At 45.5% G+C, this 26,368-nt stretch overlaps 1 protein-coding gene across 4 annotated transcripts in view; it reads right to left on the bottom strand.

Moving 5' to 3' along the window:
• The window catches only part of Kcnh1 (potassium voltage-gated channel subfamily H member 1), a 308,814-nt gene that overhangs the window by 234,260 nt on the left and 48,186 nt on the right, over positions 1-26,368 (bottom strand). For all 4 annotated transcript variants that reach the window (XR_003837613.2, XM_021160418.2, XM_021160427.2 and 1 more), the window contains one exon: positions 25,880-25,998. Coding sequence is in view for 3 of the 4 variants with exons in the window: in XM_021160418.2 (XP_021016077.1) it covers positions 25,880-25,998 (119 nt within the window). In the remaining variant the exon portion in view is untranslated. The remainder of the gene's footprint in view (positions 1-25,879; positions 25,999-26,368) is intronic.

The raw sequence follows: 26,368 nt of genomic DNA, 5'->3' as shown, positions 1-26,368 counted from the left end.
CATCGAAGCCTCGCCTCATGCGGGTCCTTTAGGATGTCATTCTCTGTCTCTGGGGCTTAGGGGAGCTGGGGAGACAAGTGTCCAATGTGCTAACTGCACAAGCACGAGGACCTAAGTTCAGAGTCCAAAACCCTCACAGAAAAGTCAAACCCAGTGATTCATTCATGTAATCCCAACACTGGAGAGGAAAGACAAAGGAGATCTCTGAAGTTTGCTGCCCAGCCAGCCCTGCCTGCTCAGAGCCAAGCCAATGAGAGCCAATTGGGGGGAAACGGGGGGACAGTACTTTAGGAATGACAACTGAGGTTGACCTTTGACCTTCACACACACATACACGCGCACACGTGACACACGCGCATGTGCGTACACACATGCACACACACACACAGAGATATGCATCTTCTGGGCTCAGAGTTAGAGCGGGTATGTAGACCTTGCCTGGCTCTAGTGTATGCCCCGGTTCCACACTCAGTGCTTCCTACAAGCTTGCTTGCCCCAGTGTGGAGAGCAAGGTGCTCATCTAGAATGAGCTGGTCTGCAAGTCCTAGAACCATAACACAGTGCTCCTACCAACTTCTCTGCCCGCAGCAGCATGGGCAGGTGTTTCGAGTATCTTCCTGTGGTCAGTCTGTATGAGTCAAGATTAGGGGGGCAGAGAGCTAGCGGCCTTTCTACCATACTTCCTAACCTGGTTAGGGTGTCTAGTGCTGTGATGAAACACCATGACCAAAGCAACTTGGGGAGGAAATGGCTTTTTGGCTTATACTTCCATATCACTGTTCTTCATCAAAGGAAGTTGGGACAGGAACCTGAAGGCAGGAGCTGATGTAGAAGCCATGGAGGGGTGCTGCTTACTGGCTTGTTCCTCATGGCTTGCTCACCCAGCTTTCTTATAGAACCCAGGGCTACCATCCCAAGGATGGCACCACTCACAATGGACTGGGCCATCCCTCATTAAGTACTAATTAAGAAAACATGTCCTTCGTACCTACTTATAGCTGGATGTTATAAAGATGGTGGTACGCTCCTCTCAGATGACTCTAGCTTGTGTCAAATTGACACTAAACTACACAGCCCACTTCCTAAGGGTAGGCTTGTATTTAAGTGCATGTCCTGGCTCCATGCTCAGTACTGTTCACAAGCTTGGTCCAGTGACTCCCTCAGCCAGGATGAGGTCCTCTAAGGCAGATGCCATTTCTCCTGGTGTATTATCACTGGCTCATGCTCTCTCCATCCTCTCTGCAGGACATCCAAGCAAGGCAGGTTCTCATCCTAGGTGCTCTCAACTGTCCTACATGGACAGGGCTGGGAAAGCTCCCGCCCAAAAGGAGACAGTGCTCAGAAAGTCAGATGGGCCTATCCATCACATTCCTCTAGTGCTCTTCATCCTGGAGTTCTCTGCTGCACTTTTTAAACCCCCACAGTCTGCCTATGAGAGTGATAGGAATGGGGAGGCAGAGGCTCAGTGCAATGGAGGGGAAAATGACTCACCCTACATCACAGCAGGGCTGAGGAAAGAAAGGAGATGTGGGCGGCAGGCTGCCAGCTCTGCGTGTGCAAGTCACACCCTGCTCTAGACACCTCGTGCAACAGTGACACACACGGTCATCACCCGGAAGCCCCAGGACATTAAAAGGCATGTCACTCACACCCAGGCTGGGAAGTAGATCACAAAGGTGAAAGGTTTGCTCTTAGCCTTACTTCAGTCTACAGGAAGGACACTGACCACAAATCTGGTTTTCAGATTCAATATTTCTTCTTCTATTGTGTGTCAACTCTCCTAAGAAACCCGGGCTCCCAGTTGAAGGCACCATCTCCCCTCCCAGGGTTGACCTCCAGTACATCTCATTACGATCCTGGTCCTAGCTGCATTTCTATTGGTGTAATTAAAAACACACTGTGACTAAAAGCAACACCAGGAATAAAAGACTTCATGAGGTGACACTGCCAGGCCATGGGCCATTGCAGTAGAGAGGTCAAGGTGGCAGCAGCTCACTCTCTATCCACAGTCAAGAACAGAAGCAAATACATCCACGCTGCCCTGCTGGCTCTCTTCCAGCTTTGTCTGCCCCTATACAATGCCCCTCTGCCTAGGAACCCACAGTGAAATGGGGCTTCCTATACCAATTAACAATCTCCCGTAGACACCCCCACAGGCCATCCTGACCTAGATTATTCTTCATCTGAAAGTTTTTTCCCCCAAGTGATTATAGGTTGTGGCAAATTAACAGTTAAAACCAACCATCATGTCACCAAACCAGCTAGGTTGGCCTGAGTCTGTGTCCCCCTTAAGAGTCATCAACCCACATAGAAGGGAGTCAAAAAAAATGACATCGTACTGAGTGGTTTTGCTGAGATGGGTAAGAGGCTGTGATTTCTTATGCTCAGCTTTTTAGCCTTTTAGCTTAGCTGTCAATCTTGGCTCATGGTTTCAGCTGAAGCTGAACCAAGAGACTCTGCATCTTTCAGCAGTCATAGGTCTATACACTGGCCCTACACTCACCCCTCCTCCTGCTTCAGTAGAAGGCATCCTCCCTGTCAAAGGCTAACCCCTCCCCCTGCTCTAAGCCTCATCTTCTCCTACCTGCTCCAGTGTCTCACTCCCATGCCTTCCTATGATGCTTCCCCATCCTTCCCCTTAACCTTTCTTCTGTGGACACAAGTTCTTTCCATCACATCTCAGACACAAGTCAACTTCCTTTTTTTTTTTTTTTTTTGCTGCTTCCCTTTGTAGCCAGACTCTTTAAAGAGGAGTCAGTGCCTTCACTTTTTGCTCTCAAGTACCAGCCTCATATATTATCTGATCACTGCCTTCAGTCTCTAGAGACTGCCAAGGTCATCAGCAATTGCCATGAGGCTAAGTGTATTAGACTCTCTCCTCATCTCTTCTCTCTCTCTCTCTCTCTCTCTCTCTCTCTCTCTCTCTCTCTCTCTCTCTCTCTCTGTGTGTATGTGTGTGTGTGTGTGTGTTCAAGTGTGCAGGATGGGTGACAAAGATGTACATGCATGTGGAGTTTGCCTTGAGTATCTTCCTCATTTCTCTACACATTTGAGTCAGGGTCTCTCAGACTAGCCCAGAGCTCACTAGTTGGCTAGCTGTAGCCCCAGGGATCATCTGTCTCTGCCTCCTGAGTGCTGGCATTACAGGCAACCACCATGCCTTCCCGGCTTTTACATCGGTTCAGGGGATATGAACTCTGTCTCACTCTTGCACAGCAAGCACTATCTGCTGGCCATCGCCCCACCCACACACTTCTCCCTTCTTGAAACACTCTCTGTTTTCTTTCTATTCTCTCCAGCCCTTGTACCACAGAGACAAGCAGCTCAGATCTCTTTTCAGGAGAACTAATCTGTCACCAAGGGCTACTACCTCTGTCACCAAACAAACATGACTCAGGATCTAGTCACAGCGCTCCTGCTCATTCTTACAACTGCATCCCTGGCTCCATCTTCTATGGAAACTTTAAGTGTATAATTCAGTATAGTCAGCTATGGGCACAGCTATGGCAGATCCCCAGGATACCCTGTAACTGAGACCATAAATCTTCTGTCCTCCCTTCCTGAAGCCTGTGGAAACTGCCCTTCTATTTTTCTATCCTTTGAGCTTGGCTATTTTAAGTTTCTCATACAAGTCCAATCATATAGTACTTTTCTTTCTCTGTGTGGCATAATAGCCTTTTAGGTCCACCTGTGTTGTTGAAAATGGTGGGACTTAACTGTACTTTAGTAATATTCTGCTGTAGGTATAAGTATGTGGTCTGATTTTTTTTTCTACTCATACTCTGACGCACAAAGGTTGCTTCCATGCCATGGCTATCGTGAACAATCTGTGGCGAGCACAGAAGGCAGGCATCTCCTCAGGTCCTAATTTCAATTTCCTGGTATAATTTTTGGCAAAGTATAATCTCATGGATGCTCACAAAACAGTTTCAGAGGTCTAGTCCATTATCACCATGGGAGGAAGCATGGAAGCCTCCAGACAGACATGGTCCTGGAAAAAGGAGCTGTGTTGGGAAACCCTGCTATTAAGGCTGCACTCAACCATGACTAGACAGCTCCCTGAGCTCAGTGTAAAAATGGAGAACCTCCCTTTTCTTTCAGCAGGGCTTCCTCTTCTCTGCCTGACCTTATCTGGGGAACCTGACCCCCACATCCTCTACCTGAGGAATGTCACATAGTTCTTGGCAAAATTGTGGGTTCAACTTCATGGAATGTTTCTCTATGCAAATGAGATACTGGGAAGTACCTTAAGTCACGGCCAATGAACATTCACCCTAAGAGGAATTAACCCCTTCCCTTTCTCCAAGGTTTATACGGCCCTTGTTTCCCTTGAGTAAAGAACACAGCTTGTTTCACTGAAATCCTCAGAGAAGATATCCCTCAACCACCATCAGTGAGGGAGGGACCAAATTCCTGTTGACCCACCCATTCAGGACTGTGCTACATCCTTCCCTGCCCAGTATCACAAGAGAGGAAGTGGAATCATAGACCTGAGAGTTCTACATATTAATTCCCAGGCAGCCAGGAGGAGGCTAGACTTCATACTGAGTGGATCCTGAGAATAGGAGACCTCAAAGCCTGCTTACATAATGATGCATTTCCTCCAACAAAACCACACTTTCTCCAATAAGGCCACACCTCTTAATAGTGCCACTATTTATAGCCAAGCATTCAAACACATGAATCTATAGGGGCCACACATACTCACACCACCACAGTTAGCATCTACTGGATGTTTGTGCTAAGCCCCAGAAGGAATGAGTGCATTCCTTATATGTTCTTTAACTCCTGCAACTCCATGATATGTCCTCCATAATCAAGAAGAAACCAAGATGCGAAAAAGTAAGTGAATTTGTCCCAAACCAAAATTTTAAGTTGTGCAGCCAGCATGGAAACCCTTGTCAAGGTGAACTCCAGTGTAATATTTTCAAGCTTTTGTCCCCAGGCGAGGGTCTGGATTTAGTCATTAAATCTACTTAGTTATTACTGGGTCATGAAACCAAATATTTGTTTTCATTTTATAGACAAAGATATATTACTTCATGGAGGATAAACATGAAGCTGTTTCAATAGAGGAGCTAAGACAGAAAGCTATAGCTAAAGGTCTGAAACTCCATCAACTAAAGCAGCAAGAACCAGTGAAAAATTATATAAGCCACACAGATGGTTCTCAAGAAGTCTACATGTTCTAGGCACACAAGTGATTCTCATGCAGTTTACATGTTCTAGTGGGCACATAAAAAGTAGTAACAGAAAACAGATACAATTATAAAAACATTCATTCTAATTGCTTGATACATCCCAAATATTATCTCAACACTAAGACAACATATGACTGGTGAGATTCGTTTTTACATTCTTTCACTCTAAATTCATGGGTTCACACCTATGAGAACCTTTCTATTCAGGGACCCCATTTCTCCTTTATTCAGTATACCACACATGCTCAGTGGTCAGCGTCCTGAACAACTCAGCTCTGAATCAGGAGTAGGTCACACCACAGGACCATCCTAGATGGGGGAATCAACAAATGCAGCCATTTTGCTCAAAAGTAGATTCATAATGGATAAAACGTACACACCTGGATTAAAAGTGTGCACTGAGGGTATGTCATGTGAACATGTATGGCAGATGGTGGGGTTGAAGGACAGAAGTGGGGACAGCAAGGGGAGCACAGGGACACCTCTGGGTAAGAGCTGCAGACACAGTGAGTTGGTCATGACACAGCCTCTCAGGCCCATCCTTGAACCTCAGCCAGGAGCCACAGTGATCAACCCCAGCAAGGCAAGATCTCAAGCCTCAGTTTCCCTACCTGAACAATAAAACTAATGCTGTCTGCATCAGAGCAGAGCCACAGATCAAGTGAGAACAGAGGTATGGGTGTGGGTGCCTCTGTCTAGTCTTATGAATGCTGAAATGGTATTAAAAAACTAGCGTGTTAGGCAACTAAGAAAAATATTGTTCATGAGATCCTGAATAGGAATCAGGAAAGTTCCCACAGTCAATTCATGGTGTGTGGAATCTTCTAGGTATATATCCTTCTAAAACTGCAGTGACTTAGCTAGCCCTCTGCTTCCTCAAGAATCAGGGACTAATTGCTGCAGAAATGAAATAAGACTGATAAAGTCGATTTATTTGAGGTTGAAAAAAAGAATCCTACAGAATCTATAGACCTTCTATTCTGATAAAAACAACCACTGATTATATATCTGATGGGAAGTTGGCCATGAGAAGTTGTCCCCAAGGAACTGATGGTTTAGAATAGATGTATAAACAGAGAACTATAGTTCAACACAGCAAGAGGTGGCATGTGTGTTGAGAGGAGAGAGAAGAAACTAACTTGGTGTGGAAAGGGTTTAGCTGTTAGTGGTCAAGCTCTGCCCTGAAAGACGAGCCACAGGTAGATGCTCACAAGGGCGTTTCTAACACACAAATATTTGTGTGTAGATGCCCACATGTTGGAGGCAGGCAGTGTAAAAGCTCACTGTGAGGTGATTCAGGAGTGGCTGAAGCATGAGGGGGGGATTCTACTCTTTTCAGGCACCAGAGAGCACAATCCTGAGGTGGAGCTAGATTAGGGGACAAGTGGAGTTGACGAGGACCTGGCATACAGGGGCAGTTTTCAGTCCAGGACACTAACTGAAGGTCTGTGAGTCTCATGGGGGCGGTACTATAGAGAAAGCCTAGAAAGTCCAAGTCTGGAGGCTGGGAGGGACCTTGGTAGCTACATAGAGCCAGTGGTTAGCATGTGGGCAGGTCTGCCATGAGATTCTTTCAGCACCCCAAGAAAGAGGAGACATGGGCTTGGACACATGATCTTTCCTGGGATCTGAATGGACTCTGAAAGGGTCCTCTCAGGAGAACCATGTGGCACATGCGCACAAGCAACAGAAGGCACCTGAGTTAGTCAGAGAACTGCCTTTATAAGAGTGACCCCAGAGTCCACCCCACTCTACCTAACAAACTGGCTTGCTTCATTTAAAGACACACACAGACAAAGAGAAAAACATCTGCTCTTCCATCACACACAACACACACACACACACACACACACACACACACCTTCTTACACATCCCCCTCCATGAATGGAAAGTCAGTGCTGGCTCTCACCCCCTTGCCCCTATGTGTTCCCTTCTTTCTACTTCTCCATAGCAGCTTCAAAAATCTCCTCGGCTTAAAAATGGCCTGGTTGTTTATGACTACAGTGTGAGAACAAATGCATCCACATGCTCAAAGGAACAAGGAATGCTGGGCATTAGATGGCTGGGGGCAGGGGGGTCTCCATCACAGAATAAAGCCTGACTTGTGGCTTCAGACATTCTGAGCTAAAAAGTAGCGTCATTCCTATTATAAATGTCCTTCTCCATAAACCGAGCAGGTGCTATTTTTAGGGTTTTCCATGATGCACTTGCTCTTTAATGGAAGAAACAAAGGCAGAGGAAGCAATCAGAGTACTAAGACATACTAGAGTTCTGAGCAGACACCAGCCATGAGATGCCTTCACACTCAACGGCAACTCGGCAATAACTTGGTTTCTGCCCATTTTTCTGAGTCCTTTAGCTGCATTCTTGGAACACTGCTTTGAAAACTTCAGGTACATTTTAAATTTTTAGCATGGTTTAGAGTTGAGGTACGCTGGCCAGAGAATAATGTGACCGTGTGAAATCCACACAAACCATCTTCCACTGCCCACAGTGAGACACACTGTTGTCATAGAGAAGGTGGGAAAGGATCCGTGTGTTCGAACAAATCAGCGTTGGCTGGGGACCAGCCTTTGCTTCTTTTCTTCCTTTGTTATATAACAGGTACTTGGTGTATTTTAGCACTGTGGCATGTGTCTATTTGGTTTTGTGTTTGTGTGGGTCAGTGTGTGTGTGTACACATGCCTGTGGCAGTCACAGCACAGCCTGAAATATCATTCCTAAAGGGTCACCTAGTTTGAGGATTCATTGTTGTTTATTTGCTTGCTTGCTTGCTTGCTTGCTTGCTTGCTTGCTTGCGACAGGGTCTTCCTGGCGCTTCACCCACCCTGGCAGGCCAGCAAACCCCAGGGATCTATCTGCCTGCCTCTGCTCCTCAGTTGGGATTTTAAGCAAGTACTACTCCAGGCTCTTGTGCGTGAGTTTCCAAGATTGTCCTCATGCTTCCCCTAGAGCCATCTCCCTGTCCCAGAGCCATGCCTGCTTGTAAGAATACATGCAGAGAAACAGGGTCCTGCCTGTGAAGACCTTTTACCCCCTGGAGAAGACAGATAGAAGTCAGTACATCCCCAGTATCAGTCATACTCAGAGAGGGTCTGAGAGGGACATGCTGACAGCCTGGAGTAGACAGGGGAGCGAGCAACAAACCTTCGAGGAGAAGAGTGACAAGCGCAAGCATGGCGTCTGCACAGAGACGTCAAGGATGAAAAGAAAGGCCCTACAAAGAGATGAAGTAAGATGGGTCAGACTGAGGCAGCCATGCTCCCAAGCCCAGGGAACAGCCTGAGGAGAATGAGATGCCAGCACTGAGTGAGAGCGGGAGGCAGCTGAACAAAGGGTTACTCCAGTCGAGGGTCACCGTGTACATTTAAATATGCCCAAAGATGCAATAAGAAGCTGTTAAAACATTGTAAGCGTGCAATTAGATCAAACGTGTGTTTAAAAGCACCACAAATCCACACAAACATCTTCTAAGGTCAGTGACATCCTGGTTGCTCAAGGATGCGGGAGGATTAACAAAGCTAAACAGCCTTTCAGCCTGCTGGTCCTCCACGGCAGAGGTTGGTGGGAGGACACGGGTCAGTCTGACTCCAGATTTCTTTCTTTTTCCACTACATCATCCTGTCTCCACCAGAAAAAAAGAAGAAAGAGAAGTGAGTGCTACAAGAAACCCCGGGGGCTGGTGTCAGCTGGATATTTACAGCTTTTTCACCAAATTCAAGTGCGGATTTGATCTGTGGTCACTGAACTTTGTGCTGTCCCCTTCCTGACTCTAGCAGTCAAGGTTCATGAAAATACAATAAGCATGCCCTGGAAACAATCCTCAGAGGACAGAGACTCCCCCCAACCCCGAGTGTGATAGACCCTGTGGCCCCATGTGCAAGGAGGCTACCACACAAGTCATCCTCAGGGTCAGGAGGAAGGCCAGCACCACTGATACAGCCCCTCCCTGACCTTACCTCCAGAATATCCTGCGGTGGCCATTTCTAAGTTCTCCAGTGACACAGTGCCTGTGTACCAGGCACAGCCAACTGTCCACATGCAGACAGTGATGATTCAGTTCAAACACGCGCTAGGGGTCCTTCGAGCTCCTCCCACTCTCGGGAGTTCTTTCTCACTTTTCCTTAATAAATCTATGTTTACCCTGTTCAAAAGTATCATTATAACAAGCATAATGAGCTCATGGGCTAGGAAGAGGGCTCTGTAGGTTAAGTATTGAAGGGTAAAAACACAAGAACCTAAATGCTCCAGTAACAGGGACACAGAGCCAGGAGGGCCCCAGGGATGACTGGCAAACCAGTGACCTGTAGGCTCAATGAATGGCATCTTAAAAGAAGAAAAGTGATCAAGAGGCATGACATTGACCTCTGATCTCCACACAGACACACACACACATATGCACATGCATTCACACATGCATACATATATGCATATATATATACACACATATATGCATACACACATGTGCACACATATATGCATATATACACACAAAATATGCATATACACATATGCACATATATATGCATATATCCACACATGTGCACACATGCATATACAAACCACACACACATGCATACATACACATACCACACACACACAGATGTGTGCACACACACACAACTGATTTCCAAACCCAGATGGTTACATATAGCTGATGTTCCATCCACTAGGGTGATGCTCGCTCCAGAGTTTCCTGCTGCGAGGACTCGGGAACATTAGCACTCATCCACAATCTCCACAGACAATGAAAGTCAATGCCCCCAAATCAGATAGAGTGAGAATACCCATTCCATAGAGACCAAAGCAAGGTAGTTTGTTTCAAGAAAAGGATCCACATTTTGACTCACATAAATCCTGGCAGCCTCTACCATAACACAGACTGGGGCCAGAGAGGGAATGACCCTGGCTAGCTTCAGCCTGAATGTCAGAAGCAGGATCTGTAAAGAACAAGCCTGACATATATTCAATGACAGAACTGCATCTATGCCAGTCCTCTAAGCAGCTGCAGAGCCAGCTGTGCTGGTGATGAGACGTTTCCTGGGGAGATGCAACATAAATGTCTACTCACCCCAGATAAACAGACCAAGGCACAGACACTACCCAAGTCCAACTTGGTGAACCAATGGTTTTGTTGGGCTTACTGACAGGAGTATGAGAGAGAGGTGACTTACAGGCAGAAATTACTCAAAGCAGTTGCATCACCAAGGTCTACTCCAGCATAGATGGCAGCTGGGAAAGCCTGGAACACAGTGCACAGCCTGCAGCAGCCCAGCAGGTTGGGAGTGTCCTTTCCAATCACTCTGGCCTAAACCTCTTCAGCACTCAGCTGGTTTGAGTCTTTGCAGCTCAGTTTCCTCCCATCTGAAGCAGGCTCCCTCGGCTTTTATTGCTACTCTGGCAGGCAGGGACCTAGTGGATCTGGTCAGCTTCAGGGACTTCCTTTTTTGAGTTGCTTGCCTTCCTGCTTAAGGAGGGTTCTGCAGAACTGAACACTAATCTCAGAGGAAGTTGTTAGACAACAAACTGGCTCCCAACACCCTCAGGCAGAAGGAAGGACCACATACTCAGGGCATCTTTTATTTTTCATATTTCACAAACTCATAATTGAGCACTTCAGAAAATTAAGTGCCTTTCATTAAAAATGAATTTAAATGTTAAGTTCAAGCACAACATCTGATGGCACTGACCAGTGGCCAATGGTGGGAGAGAAACACCAGCCTTCATCACTAAGGGGCAGGATAAGCCAGTTTGACCCAGTGTTAAACCCTATCCAGTTTTAATTGTTCAGGCCCTCTGTCTTCTAACTCTGACACTAGCTGCCTCTCACACTGACACCAACATCAGTGTTCAGAGAACCAATGGGCACATTGCTATAGAAAATTTTGGTAAGTCATTTGTTTTTACCAGATATACCAAAACTCTGGATAATGACTATGGAGACATTTAATAAACATACAGATCTAACTTGGGAAGCAGGGACCTGGGACCCAAGCCTACTGCAGCCTGAAGGAGGGAAGCCCAAGTCTCCAGGCCTTGTGCAGAAACAGGCATTATTGCAGCCACCCTACCCTGGGAAATCCACCTGCTCTTGTGGGCCTCCCCGTGCAGAGAGACTGTACACAAGTCCTCAATCCAATGCTTCAGAGAGCTGAAAAAGGAACAAGTCACCCGAGTCTTATGCTGTATGAAGCTGGAGTCCCAGTCTGTGCCAGATGCAGATGGGAAGGATCCAAACTAGTACCATTCCCATGACTCAGGCCAAAGCCTTCAGAGAAGCGCCAGTCAGAACCAGATGAAGTATCTCCCCATAATAAAATCAGAGCCACCGCCTCTGCTGGCACATCACCTGGGGCCAAAGAACTGCCACTAAGAAGCCATCGTTGTAGACAAGCTCAATGGGGAGGAAATTAAACCACCTGAAAGAAGTAGGGTGTTTCTAAAGTGGTGACAAATTCAAGAAGTTAGTGTAGGTAAACAAAGCAGCATTATGATTTTGGTCTTACTAGCCTTGAACTCAGAAAGATCCACCTGCCTCTGCCTCCAAGTGCTGAGATTTAAGTTGTGCACCACCACAACTATAAAGATGCTGATTTTTAAAAAGAGGAAGACTTGAAATATAAATTGAATCCTGGGAAAGAAAGGCATAGGCATTTTTTAAAACATGCTCCTCAGACTCTACAATGATAGACCTCATCCTCAGACTCTGCTATGAGAGATGCCCTCCTCAGAATCTACCATGAGAGACGCCCTCCTCAGACTCTACCATGATAGACATCATCCTCAGACTCTGCCATGAGAGACGCCCTCCTCAGACTCTGCTATGATAGATGCCCTCCTCAAACTCTACCATGAGAGATGCCCTCCTCAAACTCTACCATGAGAGATGCCCTCCTCAAACTCTACCATGAGAGATGCCCTCCTCAGACTCTGCATGAGAGATGCCCTCCTCAGACTCTGCATGAGAGATGCCCTCCTCAGACTGTACCATGATAGACATCATCCTCAGACTCTGCTATGATAGATGCCCTCCTCAAACTCTACCATGAGAGATGCCCTCCTCAGACTCTACCATGAGAGATGCCCTCCTCAGACTCTGCATGAGAGATGCCCTCCTCAGACTGTACCATGATAGACATCATCCTCAGACTCTGCTATGATAGATGCCCTCCTCAAACTCTACCATGAGAGATGCCCTCCTCAGACTCTACCATGAGAGATGCCCTCCTCAGACTCTACCATGAGAGATTTCCTTGGGATGGAGGTAGCTCATAAGTAAGCTGTAGGTTGCAAAGAAATATGCTGAGCAGGTAAACTGGTAAGACACACATGAACAAATCAAGTCAGGAACTGACTATAAAGGAAGAGAAAAACAGCCAACAAGGCAGTTAGGAACATGGAAACTATGTGTAGGAGGGTCACAGGACTGAGGTATTCTAAGGTCCTTGTTTCCTTCTGGAAGAAGTTAAAATGATTAATGGTTTAAATTTTACTGATTTATTATTACTGTGTGTGTGTGTGTGTGTGTGTGTGATATTTGTGTGGGCATAGAGGTGTCATGGCATACCATGGAGGTCAGAGGACAACTTGATGCTGTTTTGTTGCTTCTGCCTCTACATGGTCCTGGAACTTGAATTTAGGTCATCAGGCTTCTGCAGCAAGAACCTCTACCCTCTGATCCATCTTGCAGTCTCTTAAAATGATTAACTTCAAGATGATCATGTATAGTAAAAATATTTAAAAAATAAATAAATAAATAAAAGATGAAATTGGAAGAACAGGAAAAAATGTGTTCCTTTAAATGAACACAGAGAGATGAAACTGAGGGAGGAAAAGAAGAGAGTGGTAAACAGAAAACCAAATCATGTGCTTCAAAGAAGTCTGAGTATGTCTGAACTAACAAAGGCATAAAGATTGTCAGTCCTCACAAGGGATAGAGATTATCCCAGAGGAGTCAGGAGCACAATGCCAACTCTACCATTTACTGACGCAAGGCACCTCATCACTGTGCCATGCTTTACCATTATATAATGGTGATTCCTACTTCATATGCTGGTGTGAGAATTGCTTATGATAACATATGTTTAGTTAATACCTTGTGCTTGCCGAGTATTAAAGCGATATGCAGACTCTGCACCATGTAAGACATAGATGCTTCTGAGGCAGGCGCACTTTGCTGAAAGCAAGCGTCAGGAATATAAAAACTGAGAGACTAAAGACTTACAAAACAGATGGAAAAATATCCCAGGAAAATACTGACTCAGAAGAATCAGGCACACTATTAAGGGCAATAATATTTAGGCAGGAATCTTATACATAAAAAGATGACTATCTAGAAGACTCCATGTTCCCAGGGGAGGATAGCAACCAGCAGTCCTCCCCAGCTATGACATCCACGAACCACATCAATAACAAGAATGGCCATGATAACCCTAAGGGTGCAGTAGTGGCACACATACTTTGGTGGTAACCATAAGTTCTCTAATTGTTCATAAGGCCAACTGGACAAAAGGGGAAATCACACCTGATACTGGAAAGCTAGCTCTTAGCTAGGGTTTTACTGCTGTGAAGAGACACCATGACCAAAGCAACCCTTATAAGGACAACATTTAATTGGGGCTGGTTTACAGTTTCAGAGGTTCAGTCCATTATCATCAAGGCGGGAACATGGCAGCATCCAGGCAGGCATGATGCAGGAGGAACTGAGACTTCTGAATCTTCATCTGAAGGCCACTAAGAGAAAACTGGCTCCCACATGGTTAGGAGAAGGGTCTCATTGCCTACATCCACAGGGACACATTTCCTCCAACAAGCCCACACCTCCTAATAGTGCCACTCCCTGAACCAACCATATTCAGACCACCATACTAGCTATTTACCCAGGGCTCATAAAGTCATAGAACTTGCAGGAAAACCTACAACTGACATTTTACTAAAAAAGAAAATATCTAATTGCATGCTAAATATTTGTCTGTATACCCACAGATAAGTGTAGTCCTTACCCTCATGAAGAAAACCTTTCTTTGCAACAGATGGAGACCACTTCAGAAAATGACAACCCAGTCCCAACTCCTACATCTACAACACAATTCCTGCAACTAAGGCTCAGGGATCATTGCTGAAAATGAGAAGGAAGACAGTAAGAGAAGCAGGGTGTTTGTTGTGAGATTATGTCTTCTAGGAATGTCAGAAGCCACATGCATAAAATCAAACCCACATGGCTGTCTAAACATTAAGAATGTCACCAGTTGACACGGTAAATGAACAGGAGAAAGCCCGTGAGGCCTCAATCCTACACAAAGAATTATAGGATAAATAACCTTCCCCAGGGAAGAGTACACCAATTAATTATCCCATACCAAACAGTCAGCCGTGAAGACATATACATACACGTAACGTTATATATACTGAGCTAGTGGCATTTATGATTTAGGAATACATGTATACATACACACAAATATGAATGAAACAACTGATTGAAAAAGAAGCCATGAATTTGAAAGAGAGAGCAAGGTGAGGTACATGGGAGGGTTTTGAAGGAAGAAAGGGGAGAGGGAGAAGGTGTGATTATACTATAGTCTTCAAAAGTAAAAATAAAAAAAGTACTAAAAAAATAAAAAGCTAACTGATAAGACTCACAGTCTACAGGAAAAGATGACTCATCTAGTATAAAAATGGGTAAAACACATGATGAATGAATACACAGACATAGGATCTGAAAGGACACTAAACACCTCAGGCTCACTTAGGCCAACTGGACCATATACAACACTTTTGTTCACCAGATTGAGAAAACGTTAGAATTCTAACCCTGCCAAGTGGTCATCAACATGGAAGACAGAAGGTCTTCACACAGTTCTGGTAAGAGAGTAAACCACACCCCTTCCCCAGAGCTAAAACCGGGGCTAAAACCGGGCCTAGGAGAAACCTCCCTGGATAAGGCGCTTGCCACAAAAGCTCAAAGACTAGAGCTTGGATCCTTAGCTCCACTTAGAAGCTGGATGTTACATACATCTGTATCCCAGCATGCTGTGGGGGCAGCGTGCATCTGTATCCCAGCATGCTGTGGGTGAAGCGTGCATCTGTATCCCAGCATGTTGTGGGTGAAGCGTGCATCTGTATCCCAGCATGCTGTGCGGGCAGCGTGCATCTGTACCCCAGCATGCTGTGGGGGCAGCGTGCATCTGTATCCCAGCATGCTGTGCGGGCAGCGTGCATCTGTATCTGAGCATGTTGTGGGTGCTATGAGAGGCTGAGACTGGGGAACTGCAGAAGCTCTCAGGCCAGATATCCTGTTTTATGCTGTGGTAAACAAGGCAGGAAGTGAGGACTAACAATCCAAGGTTGTTTTGTAACAATATGCACACCTATGCATGAACATACACAAACATTTTATACACACATACATTTTTAAAGGACAGATTAAAAAGAGAGCCAATTAGAATATGAGTTTAAAAAAATGAACCAACACTTTAACACAGAAGATGTACATTTGGAAGGTGATATCATTTTAATAGTACTTAACATTTTTCTATCATTAGTAAAATGTATATTAATACCACAATGCAAAATCACTTTATACTTAGCAAAGTGGCTTTGTTCTAAGAATGACAACATCAAATGCTGGCAGGACACAGACATAGCCTTCGTATGTCACAGGTGGGATGGATATAAGACAGAATGTCTAACTACAACCAAAAGCAGCTTGACAGCTTTCTTACGTCTATAAGTCTACCTTACATGTATGCATGGACACACAAAAAGCAGAACATGCACTCACAGGAGTTTATCCCAGAGAAATAAAAATGTTCACAGAAAACCCCAGCCATATTTAGCAGAAACAAGGAAAGAACAAGAAAGAAAGAGAAAGAAAGAAAACACATTCTATGTTATTTGTTCAAGTATATAAAAATCACACACCAACTATTACAGGTTTTTATTAATAAATAGATAAGTTATATAGGCATGAGAAGTGTCCATAGGAAGACCACAGCTTCAAGCTGGTGACCTTGGGAACAAGGGACCTCTGCTTTACTGGCTTTGATTGATGTGAGAAATTACCATTTACAATCTCTAGAGAGTAGTCCAAGATTGATGTCTGCTAAGCTTTTCTTGACCACTCTGTAAGTTTGAAAAGTTTCTAACCAGAAATAAAAATATATACATACAATCAAGTGTTACAGGTGACCATCAAAATGGGTAATAACGTAGATGTCTAGTGATGGAGAGGAAAGAAAAGGGTCTAGACACGGTTGTACTATGAAGTTCAAAGCAACCACTAAAGAGAATGAAGGAGACACATGCTTTCTGGAGGTATACCTCGGACTAAATGATGTTAAGTGAAGAAAATAAGCTAAATGTTCAAAAAATTTTTTAAATAGACCATATTTTTGTTTAAAACCCTTGATGTTGAGAGAGAGAGACAGACAGACAGACAGAGAGAGAGAGACTTAGTTTAAACTAGAAAGTTTCTGCAGACAGTAAAGTGAAGAGATATGCTGTGGGATAGGGGAGCTTAGTTGCAAAGTGCACATCTGTTAAGGGGTTTATGCTCAAAAATATCTAAAGTACATAAAGAACCACAGTAATTTACTCCTAGATAAAACATCCCATCTCAGCATGAAGCTCATACAGACCCTAGATATTCTAAAGGGAGGTGAAACCTTTGATTCTTCAGAGAAGGCTCAGCAAGACTCAGCAAGTAAACAACTCAGAAAGTTCAGGAAATCCCTGAAATTGATGAGATTCACTGATCTCCATTCTCAAGCTTTGGTGATATCATTACTTTGTTGTTGGTTCCTTATCTGGGGTGAACAGACATTCATTCATGTCACCCCAAAAACAATGTCACATAAACTACCACAGCAAGAAACTGCCTGAGGTGAAAATGAGCCAAGGGCCAGACTCCTCTCAAAAGATCCTAACAGTCAATATATGTATGCTACAAGTATATAGAAATGTACTCAAAGTGATCAACAAATTTAAACCAAAGGGGTCTGGAGAGGTGGCTCAGCAGTTAAGATCACTTGCTGCTCTTGCAGAAGTTCCAAGTTTGGTTCCCAGTACCCACATCAGGTGACTCACAACTACCAATAACTTGAGCTCCAGGGGACCAACACCCTCTTTGGACTCATTCACAGGAAACCCTGCAGCACCTCTGGATGGCAGCAGTCAGCTGTACTTCCCAACAGGGGTGCAACGGTGGTAGGGTGCATTCAGTCTTCCCTCACCCTGATAACATGTCTTTTCCTCAGCCTTCACTGTTGCTAATCTCAGGTTGAATACTGAACTGGCATCTGCAGACGGAAGGTACCAGAGAGGATAAAGGTGGAACCTCACCCACATCTTCACTATAGAGGATCCACAGAAAGAAAAGCCAGAACAGAGTGGGGCCAGACAGGGGCACTGGGGTCATGTCACGGCTATGAGAGGCCAGCAGAGCAGGGCTAGGTCTCTCCTCTACACAGTGCACGTCCCTCTTAGGAAGCTACTGCCAGTGAGGAGGTCTGGGACTCAGAGAGGTACCCCTCACACCCCTGCCCAAGGATGCTCTGCTCAGCTACAGGGAGAATGCTTAGCTGACAGGCTCCAGCTATTATCTCAAAGTGGAGAGAAAGCCTACAGTGAACAGGAGACAGTGAGCGCACAGGAAGGTATCCCTTGGGGGTAAGACTTCTGCCTATCCTGTGCCCATGGACCCCTTCAGGTTGGCACTTGGCTCCCACTTCACAGACCATCTCTGTTGAGCTTCCCTGCCCAACACCACTCCCTCCTTAGTGTTACTGTTTCTGCATCCAGAAGCCCCAGCTTGTGATAAATGTCTCCAGCACAGTTTATATACTACATAAGATCATATTTAAAAGCAGAAGGCAAAGTAGCATTCCTGTCCCAAGATGAGGGAACTCGCAGGCCCTCTACAGGCTAAAGCCAGAGCATTTACCTAGTCACCCCAGGTTATGCTTGAATGTGAAATGTGCCCCCATAGGCTCTTATGTTCAAACACTTGGTCCTTGGCTGGTGGCAGTTCGGGGAGGGTGTGGAATCTGTTGGATGGTTGGCCTAACTGGAAGAAGTGTCTGCTGAAAGGCAGGCCATATGGGCTATATAGCCTGGCTCCAGTTCCGTTCTGAGCTCTCTGTCTGGTTCCTGCTCTGAGAGATGAGAGGAAGCTGACCCGTGGTCCCACTGCCAGAGGCACAGGCTGCCTGCAACACTGTTCCTCCCCCGCCTCTGACTCTGCAGCCAGAACCTTAAGTCTGAATAAACCTCTCTTCCCTTCAGTTGTTTCTGTCATGTATTCTGCCACAGGAGAAAAAGTCACCAACCCATGCTGGCAAGAACTATAGCCGATGGCATAGCAGTCACACCCAGAAGAAATTATCCCAGTGGGAAAGAATCAGATACACATTGAATGGTTTGTTTTAGTGCATGAGTGTACGTACATGCAAGTGTACAGGCAGGCATGCAGGGGCCTGCAGGGGCCAGAGATGGGGTCAGATCCCCTGGAGCTGACAGGCAGGTGTGGGCTTCCCCATGTGTATGCTAGGAACCAAAGTCCAGTCCTCAGTAGATGCTCCTACTCTTGATTTTCTTGAAGTCAGAGTCTCTCACTGGCCTGGCCCTCACTTCATATCTATGCTTACTCACCAGCAAGCCCCTGGGATCTGCTCTCCAGTGCTGGGATTACAGGCACATGCCACCACACCTGGCTTTTCAGATAAACCTCATGCTTAAACTACAGTCCACCTCTTACCTCTTACTTCAAAAAAGTCAGCAAGTTTCCCCTAGCCCCTGGGCCCTCCTCTGTAAACCAGCCTAAGGCGTTCAAAAGACTGAGGTGCACAAAGCCTGCCCCCTGGTGCACCTCCTATCTTAGATTCTGTGCAAGGGGAATATGAACAAACGATGGAACCTGGCTGAGCTAGAAAACAGAGCATGCTAACAGACAAGTGTTAGAACGAACACACATAGACTGCTATTGCAGACCCACAAGACTGCTTCCCCCAGAGGTGGCAGGGGTTTTCCTGGGCTCCTCTAGTACCAAGAATATTTGACTAAGACCACAGAGCAGTATCAAGTACAAAGTGAAGATAACACACACACCCCACCCTGCTGTGAGCATCACAGCCTTCTGACTTCCAATCCTGCATGGATGAAGTGCCTGCATGTCAGTGAATTCCTCTTATTTCATCAGAGGAGTGAGGATGCAGGTGGACAGGGCATCTGGTGTCAGGACAGAGTTCCTGAGCAGATTCTCTGCAGGAAGGAGTCAAGGTGACAGAGCCATGCTGTCACAGAAAAACTGTTGTCACCTAGGTGACATGCAGCAGGACACCATCACATGTTTACATTTAAGTGTTTCCTCCATGAGGAAGATCTGAGACTAAAATCCTCCATAGCTCTGACAGGAGGAGGCAGAAAGGGACCAAGTATCTGCTCCAAGTATCTTTCTCAACAAGACCTTGTGCCCCTCCCCATTCCTCCCCAGAGGCTGTTGGCTACCAGACTGAGAGGACAGAGGGGACAGAGGTGGAGACCAGGATTTGGATGGCTGTGAGTACCGTGGAATAACCTCCAGAGAAAACTGCAGCAAGACAAAACTATTTTATTGTTCCATGGAGGGGGTACATAAGGGTCTTTTTAGGGGTGTGGGTAGAATAGACTAATTGGCCATGGCATCAAGAGGGCATCAAGGGCATTACTGATTATAATACTGTACCCGCTTATAAGATAGGTGGGAAGCCAGAGTAAGGTGTTTATGCTGAGTTACATAGCCTTGCAGAGAGCTCCATACAAGGTCACTTTTCAGACAAGGCCAGACAAGGCCAGACAAGGCCAGCCACCTGTGTTCAGGGACACTCTCCAGGCAAAGCTATGCAGAGGCTGGGAAGCCCCACAGAGAAAGGGAGTAGTCCCCATTTTTCACAAAGCTCAGAAAGCCATCCAGCCATGGGGGACTGCTATCTTAAGAGCAACGTTCCCCACCAAGGCCTCACCTCCAGAGAAACCACTTTACTAGGCTTGGCCTTGCTGGTCATGGGGAAGGAAAACCTCTCCTCATCCTATGCCTCCTAAGAGAGGAAGCAAGGCTGTAACACGGCTGTGAAGGGCACAATCCCAGGTCCAGGTTCACCAAATGATGGATGCCAGTGGCCAAAGAACACTTTCCCATTCCTGCCTGTGTTCTGTGTTCTGTGTCACTAAAGGTAACAGACCTCCACCCTTCCTTGAGTTCATTATTCCTTATCAGCCATGGCTTCTTTCAGCCAAAGCCAGAGGCAAATGAAGAAAGAAAAGAAAAGCTCATTTTGAAGAGGCAGAGCGAGTGTCAGAACCAGATTCCAGACTGGAATTTTAAAGCAACCATGGTTAAAGCACTAAGGGCTGGTGGGTGACATAGACAACACACAAGAACAGATTGGCAATGTGAACACAGAGAGAAGGCCAGTCTAGAGAGAACCAAACAGAAAAACTTAATTATAAAAAACTACAATAACCAAAATGAAAACCAATTTGATGAGATCCTTAGGAGGTGGGACTCAGCAGAGGTGATCCCAAATCTCTGAGCTCCTGTATACACTGTTAGAAATATTAGAAACTGCAAAGGATGAAGGAATACTGAAAATCTAAACAGAATATATCAAAAATCTAGGACAAGTAACTGACGGTGTCAATGCGCATAGCAGAAGCCCCCGGAGACGAAACAGAAGACATGCTCACCAATAAGCACTGAGGCTTCACCAAGCTGATGTCAGGCACAGATCTCAGATCCCAGAAGCAGGATGTGGCCACATAAACAAAATGAACGGTGGAATACCTCATTAGACTACATAAATATCGACGAAAGCAACAAAAGTCCTGAAGGGAGCCTTAGACAAAAACACCACTCAACTGTCTTAGTGTCTTTTCGGTTGCTGTGAGAAAATACTCTGGCAAAAGCAATTTAGGAAGAGCAGGTTATTCTGGTTCACAGCTCAGATGTACGGTCCGCCATGCCAGGGAACTCAAGGCGGCAAGAGCCTAAAGTAGCTCGCCGCATGGCTCCTATAACCACAATGCAGAGAGGGCTCGAATGCTTGCTGGTGCCCGGCTCTCTTTCTCCATTCACACGTCCAGGATCCCAGCCAGGGAATTAACACACAATGAGGACAATCTAGATAACCCCCCACAGGCATGCTCAGAGACTTCCCAGGGGAGTTTAGATTCTGCTGAGCTGACAATTAGCACAAACCTTCAGCGATATAAAGATAAGGATCACCAACATCTCAGAACCAAGCAAGCAGAAGGTACGTGTACACACAGAAAATGCACACCACCTCCTTATCTGCACCTCATGAAGTCATCCCCCAAAGTGAAGGAGAAACAGAGATTTCCTTAGACAATAGTGGATGGGTCTCATAGGAAGAGACCCATACCAGAGGAGGTAAAGCTCCCTACATAGAAGGGAAATGGTACAGTCCTATTCCAGATGTTCTTAAAGATTGGAAGACTCTCAGAGAGGCAATAAAAAGTAAATACATTATATTTTGTTATTATTAGATATCTAGCATAGAAGTTTGATCAAAGCAAGAGCCACAAGGGTAGGCAAGATTGTTCAGTGGGTAAAGTCACCGGCCACTAAGCCTGATCACCTGAGACTGAGCCCTAGGGTCTGCCTGGTGGAAGGAGAAAATTGACTCCCATGATTTGTCCTCTGACTGCCATACATACATAATACATACATACACATATACATATATACATATATCATACATACATACATGTATAATGCATATATACAACATGCATGCATACATACAGTAAAAATAATAATGACAATGTATTTGACTATGGCAGTACATGTACAAGTACATTTATAAAGAGCATGAAGGAAAGCAATGGTCCATGGAACAGAACACTGGGCCATGTTGTTATTAGAATGCATGTAATTAGAGTGCAAACTCTAGGGCAACCTCTAAAAAAAGCATTAAAAGACGCATGCTTTGAAGCTCAGAAGACAGCTCAATCAGCAATGTGCTTGCTATGCAAGAGGACCTGAGTTTGGACCGCCAGCCCCTGCATAAAAAGCTGAGTGCAACAGACATGCCTGTATTCTCAGTACTAGGGAGACAGAGATTGGATTCCTGCAGCTCACAGCCAGCCAGCCCATATAAGTCCGAGAGCCCCAGGCTCAGTGAGAAACCCTGTCTCAAAAACAATGCATGGAGTCACTGAGGACAACACCCAACCATGACTTCTGACACATGCACACATATGCATATGTCCCCATACACATATCCACACCCAGACCAACATGTACGTACACACACACACACACACACACACACACACCACTCATGCGCACAAGAAGTGTATTTTATATAAACAAAAAGTGAAGTCATAAAAATGATCAGTTAAAGCCAAGACAAGAAGAAAAGGCGTGGACAACACCACAGGAGAAAAGACCAAGGGCAGTGAACAGAGAAGCAGAGATGCTACAGCCAGAGGCCTGAGCTTTGGTAATCACGTTATGCTTAGCTCGTCAGACTGTTTTTAAAAAAAAAAAAAAATCCAGCCATCCAGCCACACACTGTCTGCAACCTCGAATTAAGTATGAGATGGAGACGAGATGGGGAAGGATATGTGTGCCAGCACTAATCAAATGAAAGTAGGGTAGCTACATCACAGGAAACTTCATCAAGGACCAAGGAGCCAGTTCTCCAAGGACACATAACAATGCTGCACAGGTGCCTAACAACAGGATCTAAGTCTGTGAGGCAAGCCTGTAAGGAGGCCTGAGAGATGGCCCAGTGGGTAAGGACACCTGATTTGCAAGTATAAGGACCTGAGTTCAAATCTACAGCACCCATGTAAAAAGCCAGGTGTGGCCACACACCCACCTGTAGCCCCATTGTGCCAGGGGCAGAGGCAGGAGGATTGCTGTGGCTTGCTGGTCACCAGGCTAGCTCCAGATATAGTGAGAGACCCAGTCTCAAAGGAAGAAGGTAGGGAGTGACACAGCAGGACATCTGATGTCCTCCTCTGGCCTCTAAGTGTGCATGGGTGTGGGCACCCACACAGACACACACATACAAAAAAATTAAGGTATATTTTTAACTAAGTGAAAACTTGTTTAACTAAAGGCAAAACTTACATTTTAATAGAGGGAAATTTCTAATATTTTAATATATTAGAAAAGAAAAAATCAAAATCAGAAATCAAAACATCTGCTTTAAGAAACTAGACAGAGAAAATTAAATCAAAAGTAAGAAGACTAAAATAAATCACTATATCTAGGCAGAAAACAATAAAGTGAAAAACAGGGAAAACAAATAAGCAGAGAAAATCAACAAAACCTAAAATTAATCTTCATTGAAAATATCAATAAAATCACTAAGGCACCAACTGAAGCTTGCCCTAGGATGAGTCCAGATTCTTGCCTCCTTTTGGAACCAAGAAGACCAGTCAGGTAGACAAGATACTAGATCATTTCCTTCTTTTGCTCATTAAATCAATTTCTACAAATTAAGTAACACCACTGAGCAGCTCTCAGTGCTGCTGGGGTCTACAAGCTTGGGATCTGTCCCCAAATGATAGCTACAACAAAGAAGTGGGCTTGGAGGTGAAGAGATGGCTCAGCTGCAGTTGTGCTGAGGAAAGAGTTCCAATCCCAGCACTTAGGTACCACGCCAGGCATTAGCAGCAAGCACACAACACCAGCACTAAGTCTAAGGCAGGTAGACACAGAAGGATGCTGGGACTTGCTGGCTTCTAACTCAGCTAAGATGTAAGGCGCATGAAATTCAAGAAGAACGAAGACCAAAGTGTGGACACTTTGCCCCTTCTTAGAATTGGGAACAAAACACCCATGGAAGGAGTTACAAAGTTTGGAGCTGTGATGAAAGGATGGACCATCTAGAGACTGCCATATCCGGGGATCCATCCCATAATCAGCTTCCAAACACTGACACCATTGCATACACTAGCAAGATTTTGCTGAAAGGACCCAGATATAGCTGTCTCTTGTGAGACTATGCCGGGGCCTAGCAAACACAGAAGTGGATGCTCACAGTCAGCTATTGGATGGATCACAGGGCTCCCGATGGAGGAGCTAGAGAAAGTACCCAAGGAGCTAAAGGGATCTGCAACCCTATAGGTGCAACAACATTATGAACTAACCAGTACTCCGGAGCTCTTGACTCTAGCTGCATATGTATTAAAAGATGGCCTAGTCAGCCATCACTGGAGAGAGGCCCATTAGACTTGCAAACTTTATATGCCCCAGTACAGGGGAATGCCAGGGCCAAAAAGTGGGAGTGGGTGAGTAGGGGAGTGGGGGGGAGGGTATGGGGGACTTTTGGGATAGCATTGGAAATGTAAATGAGGAAAATACCTAATAAAAATATTTTTTAAAAAATCTATTAAAAAAAAAGACACTGTGTGAACTTGGAAGAATCTAGATGAGTCTGATCTGAAAGCTTCCTCCCCAAAGACTAACTCTCAAAAAGAAGAAGAAGAAGAAGAAGAAGAAGAAGAAGAAGAAGAAGAAGAAGAAGAAGGAGGAGGAGGAGGAGGAGGAGGAGGAGGAGGAGGAGGAGGAGGAGGAGGAGGAGGAGGAGGAGGAGGAGGAGGAAGGAGGAGGAGGAGGAGGAGAAGGAGGAGGAGGAGGAGGAGGAGGAGGAGAAGGAGAAGGAGAAGGAGAAGGAGAAGGAGAAGGAGAAGGAGAAGGAGAAGGAGAAGGAGAAGGAGAAGGAGAAGGAGAAGGAGAAGGAGAAGGAGAAGGAGAAGGAGAAGGAGAAGGAGAAGGAGAAGGAGAAAGGCCCAGGTGTAGGGAGAGGCCCTGCCTCAAAAGAATAGAAAGTGTCAGAGGACCCTCTATGCCCTCTTTGGTCACCTGAGCTCACACACAAGCACACGCATCTGCACACACACACACATACATGCTCTCACATGCAAATAAATGAGCAAATACATTTTTAAGTAGACTGAACATTATATTGTAAGCTATTTTATGTGTTGGGGAAAAAATACCTAAACCAGGTTAAGAGCGGATGGGGCACTTTGTCCTTCCCTCAATTAATGATATGATTGTTTTGGTCCTTTCTTTCTCCTTGTCATGTGATATAGCATGTGCTGACAAAAGTCAGCATTATTGAAGATGCAGCCTTCCTTTCTGTGTGACAGTGGTGTCCTCCAGCAACCACCAGACAAGGAAGGATCATGAAATGCAAAAGTGTGACTTAATCGATGTGACTTAAGGAAATGTAAGAGCATCCCACTGACAGGGGAACAGATCCTATATTTTGTGTTCCTTGAATAGTCTGTATTGCTCAGCCTATGTAACTGTCTATGATTTATAAAGTTTTTAATGGCTTCCTTTACAAATGAGAAGCACTCCCAGTTCTTTGCTGTGTCCTAAGACAAGTGAGCTGACGCCTGTAATCTCAAGCAAGTCTGAACACAGGGCTGTCTCTCGTCTGCCTTCACACAAGCCAAAGTGTGAGGATCAAAACAGGTACGTCCCTTCCCCCATTGTTACACAGCATGGTTTACGAAGCCCAGACAAACCACAGTGCCAGCCCAGAGGCTGGAGGTCCCAGAGGTCCCCTTTCACACAGGCACAGCATCTCCATGACATGCCATGTTCTCAGCCCACACATCCCAGGAAGTGAGGCTGATGGGCTACACCTGGCCTTACCTCTGCCAGGCGCGAGTGCTTGTGAACATTCTCCCCCTTCTGTACACTGGGGGCCAGCTGCTGCAGGACTCCCCTGCTGCTTGTCAGAGCTCTGGTCAGTCGGGCAAACTTCCCCCAACCTGAAGCAGGCAGAAAAACACGAAGACAAGGTTAGCCACACACTAAGAGAACACAGGCATTCTCATTTGCCAACACCACAGGACAATGTCCAGGGTCTTCTGGAGCTCCAATGAGCCCATCTCTCATCCCTGCAGGCAAGCAAGACCAGTTGCTCAGATATGAACCTTGAAATATCGAGGTTTGGGCAGCAACTTGCTTTTCCAACACACTTGAGCTACACCATCTCCGGTGGGGTTCAAATGTAAAGTTCAAACACACAGGTGAGTGTACACCTTTGTCACAAGTTACAAGAAAGCAAGAGGGTGACTCGTCTTTGTGAGCAATGTAGAGGTGACAGCCAGAGCCCCACACTTCACACCTGATCAAGCC

The sequence above is a fragment of the Mus caroli genome, unplaced genomic scaffold, assembly GCF_978045245.1.
Source record: "Mus caroli unplaced genomic scaffold, Mus_caroli_1 scaffold_1, whole genome shotgun sequence".
NCBI lineage: Eukaryota > Metazoa > Chordata > Mammalia > Rodentia > Muridae > Mus > Mus caroli.
This window is presented reverse-complemented; position numbering and strand designations above follow the sequence as displayed.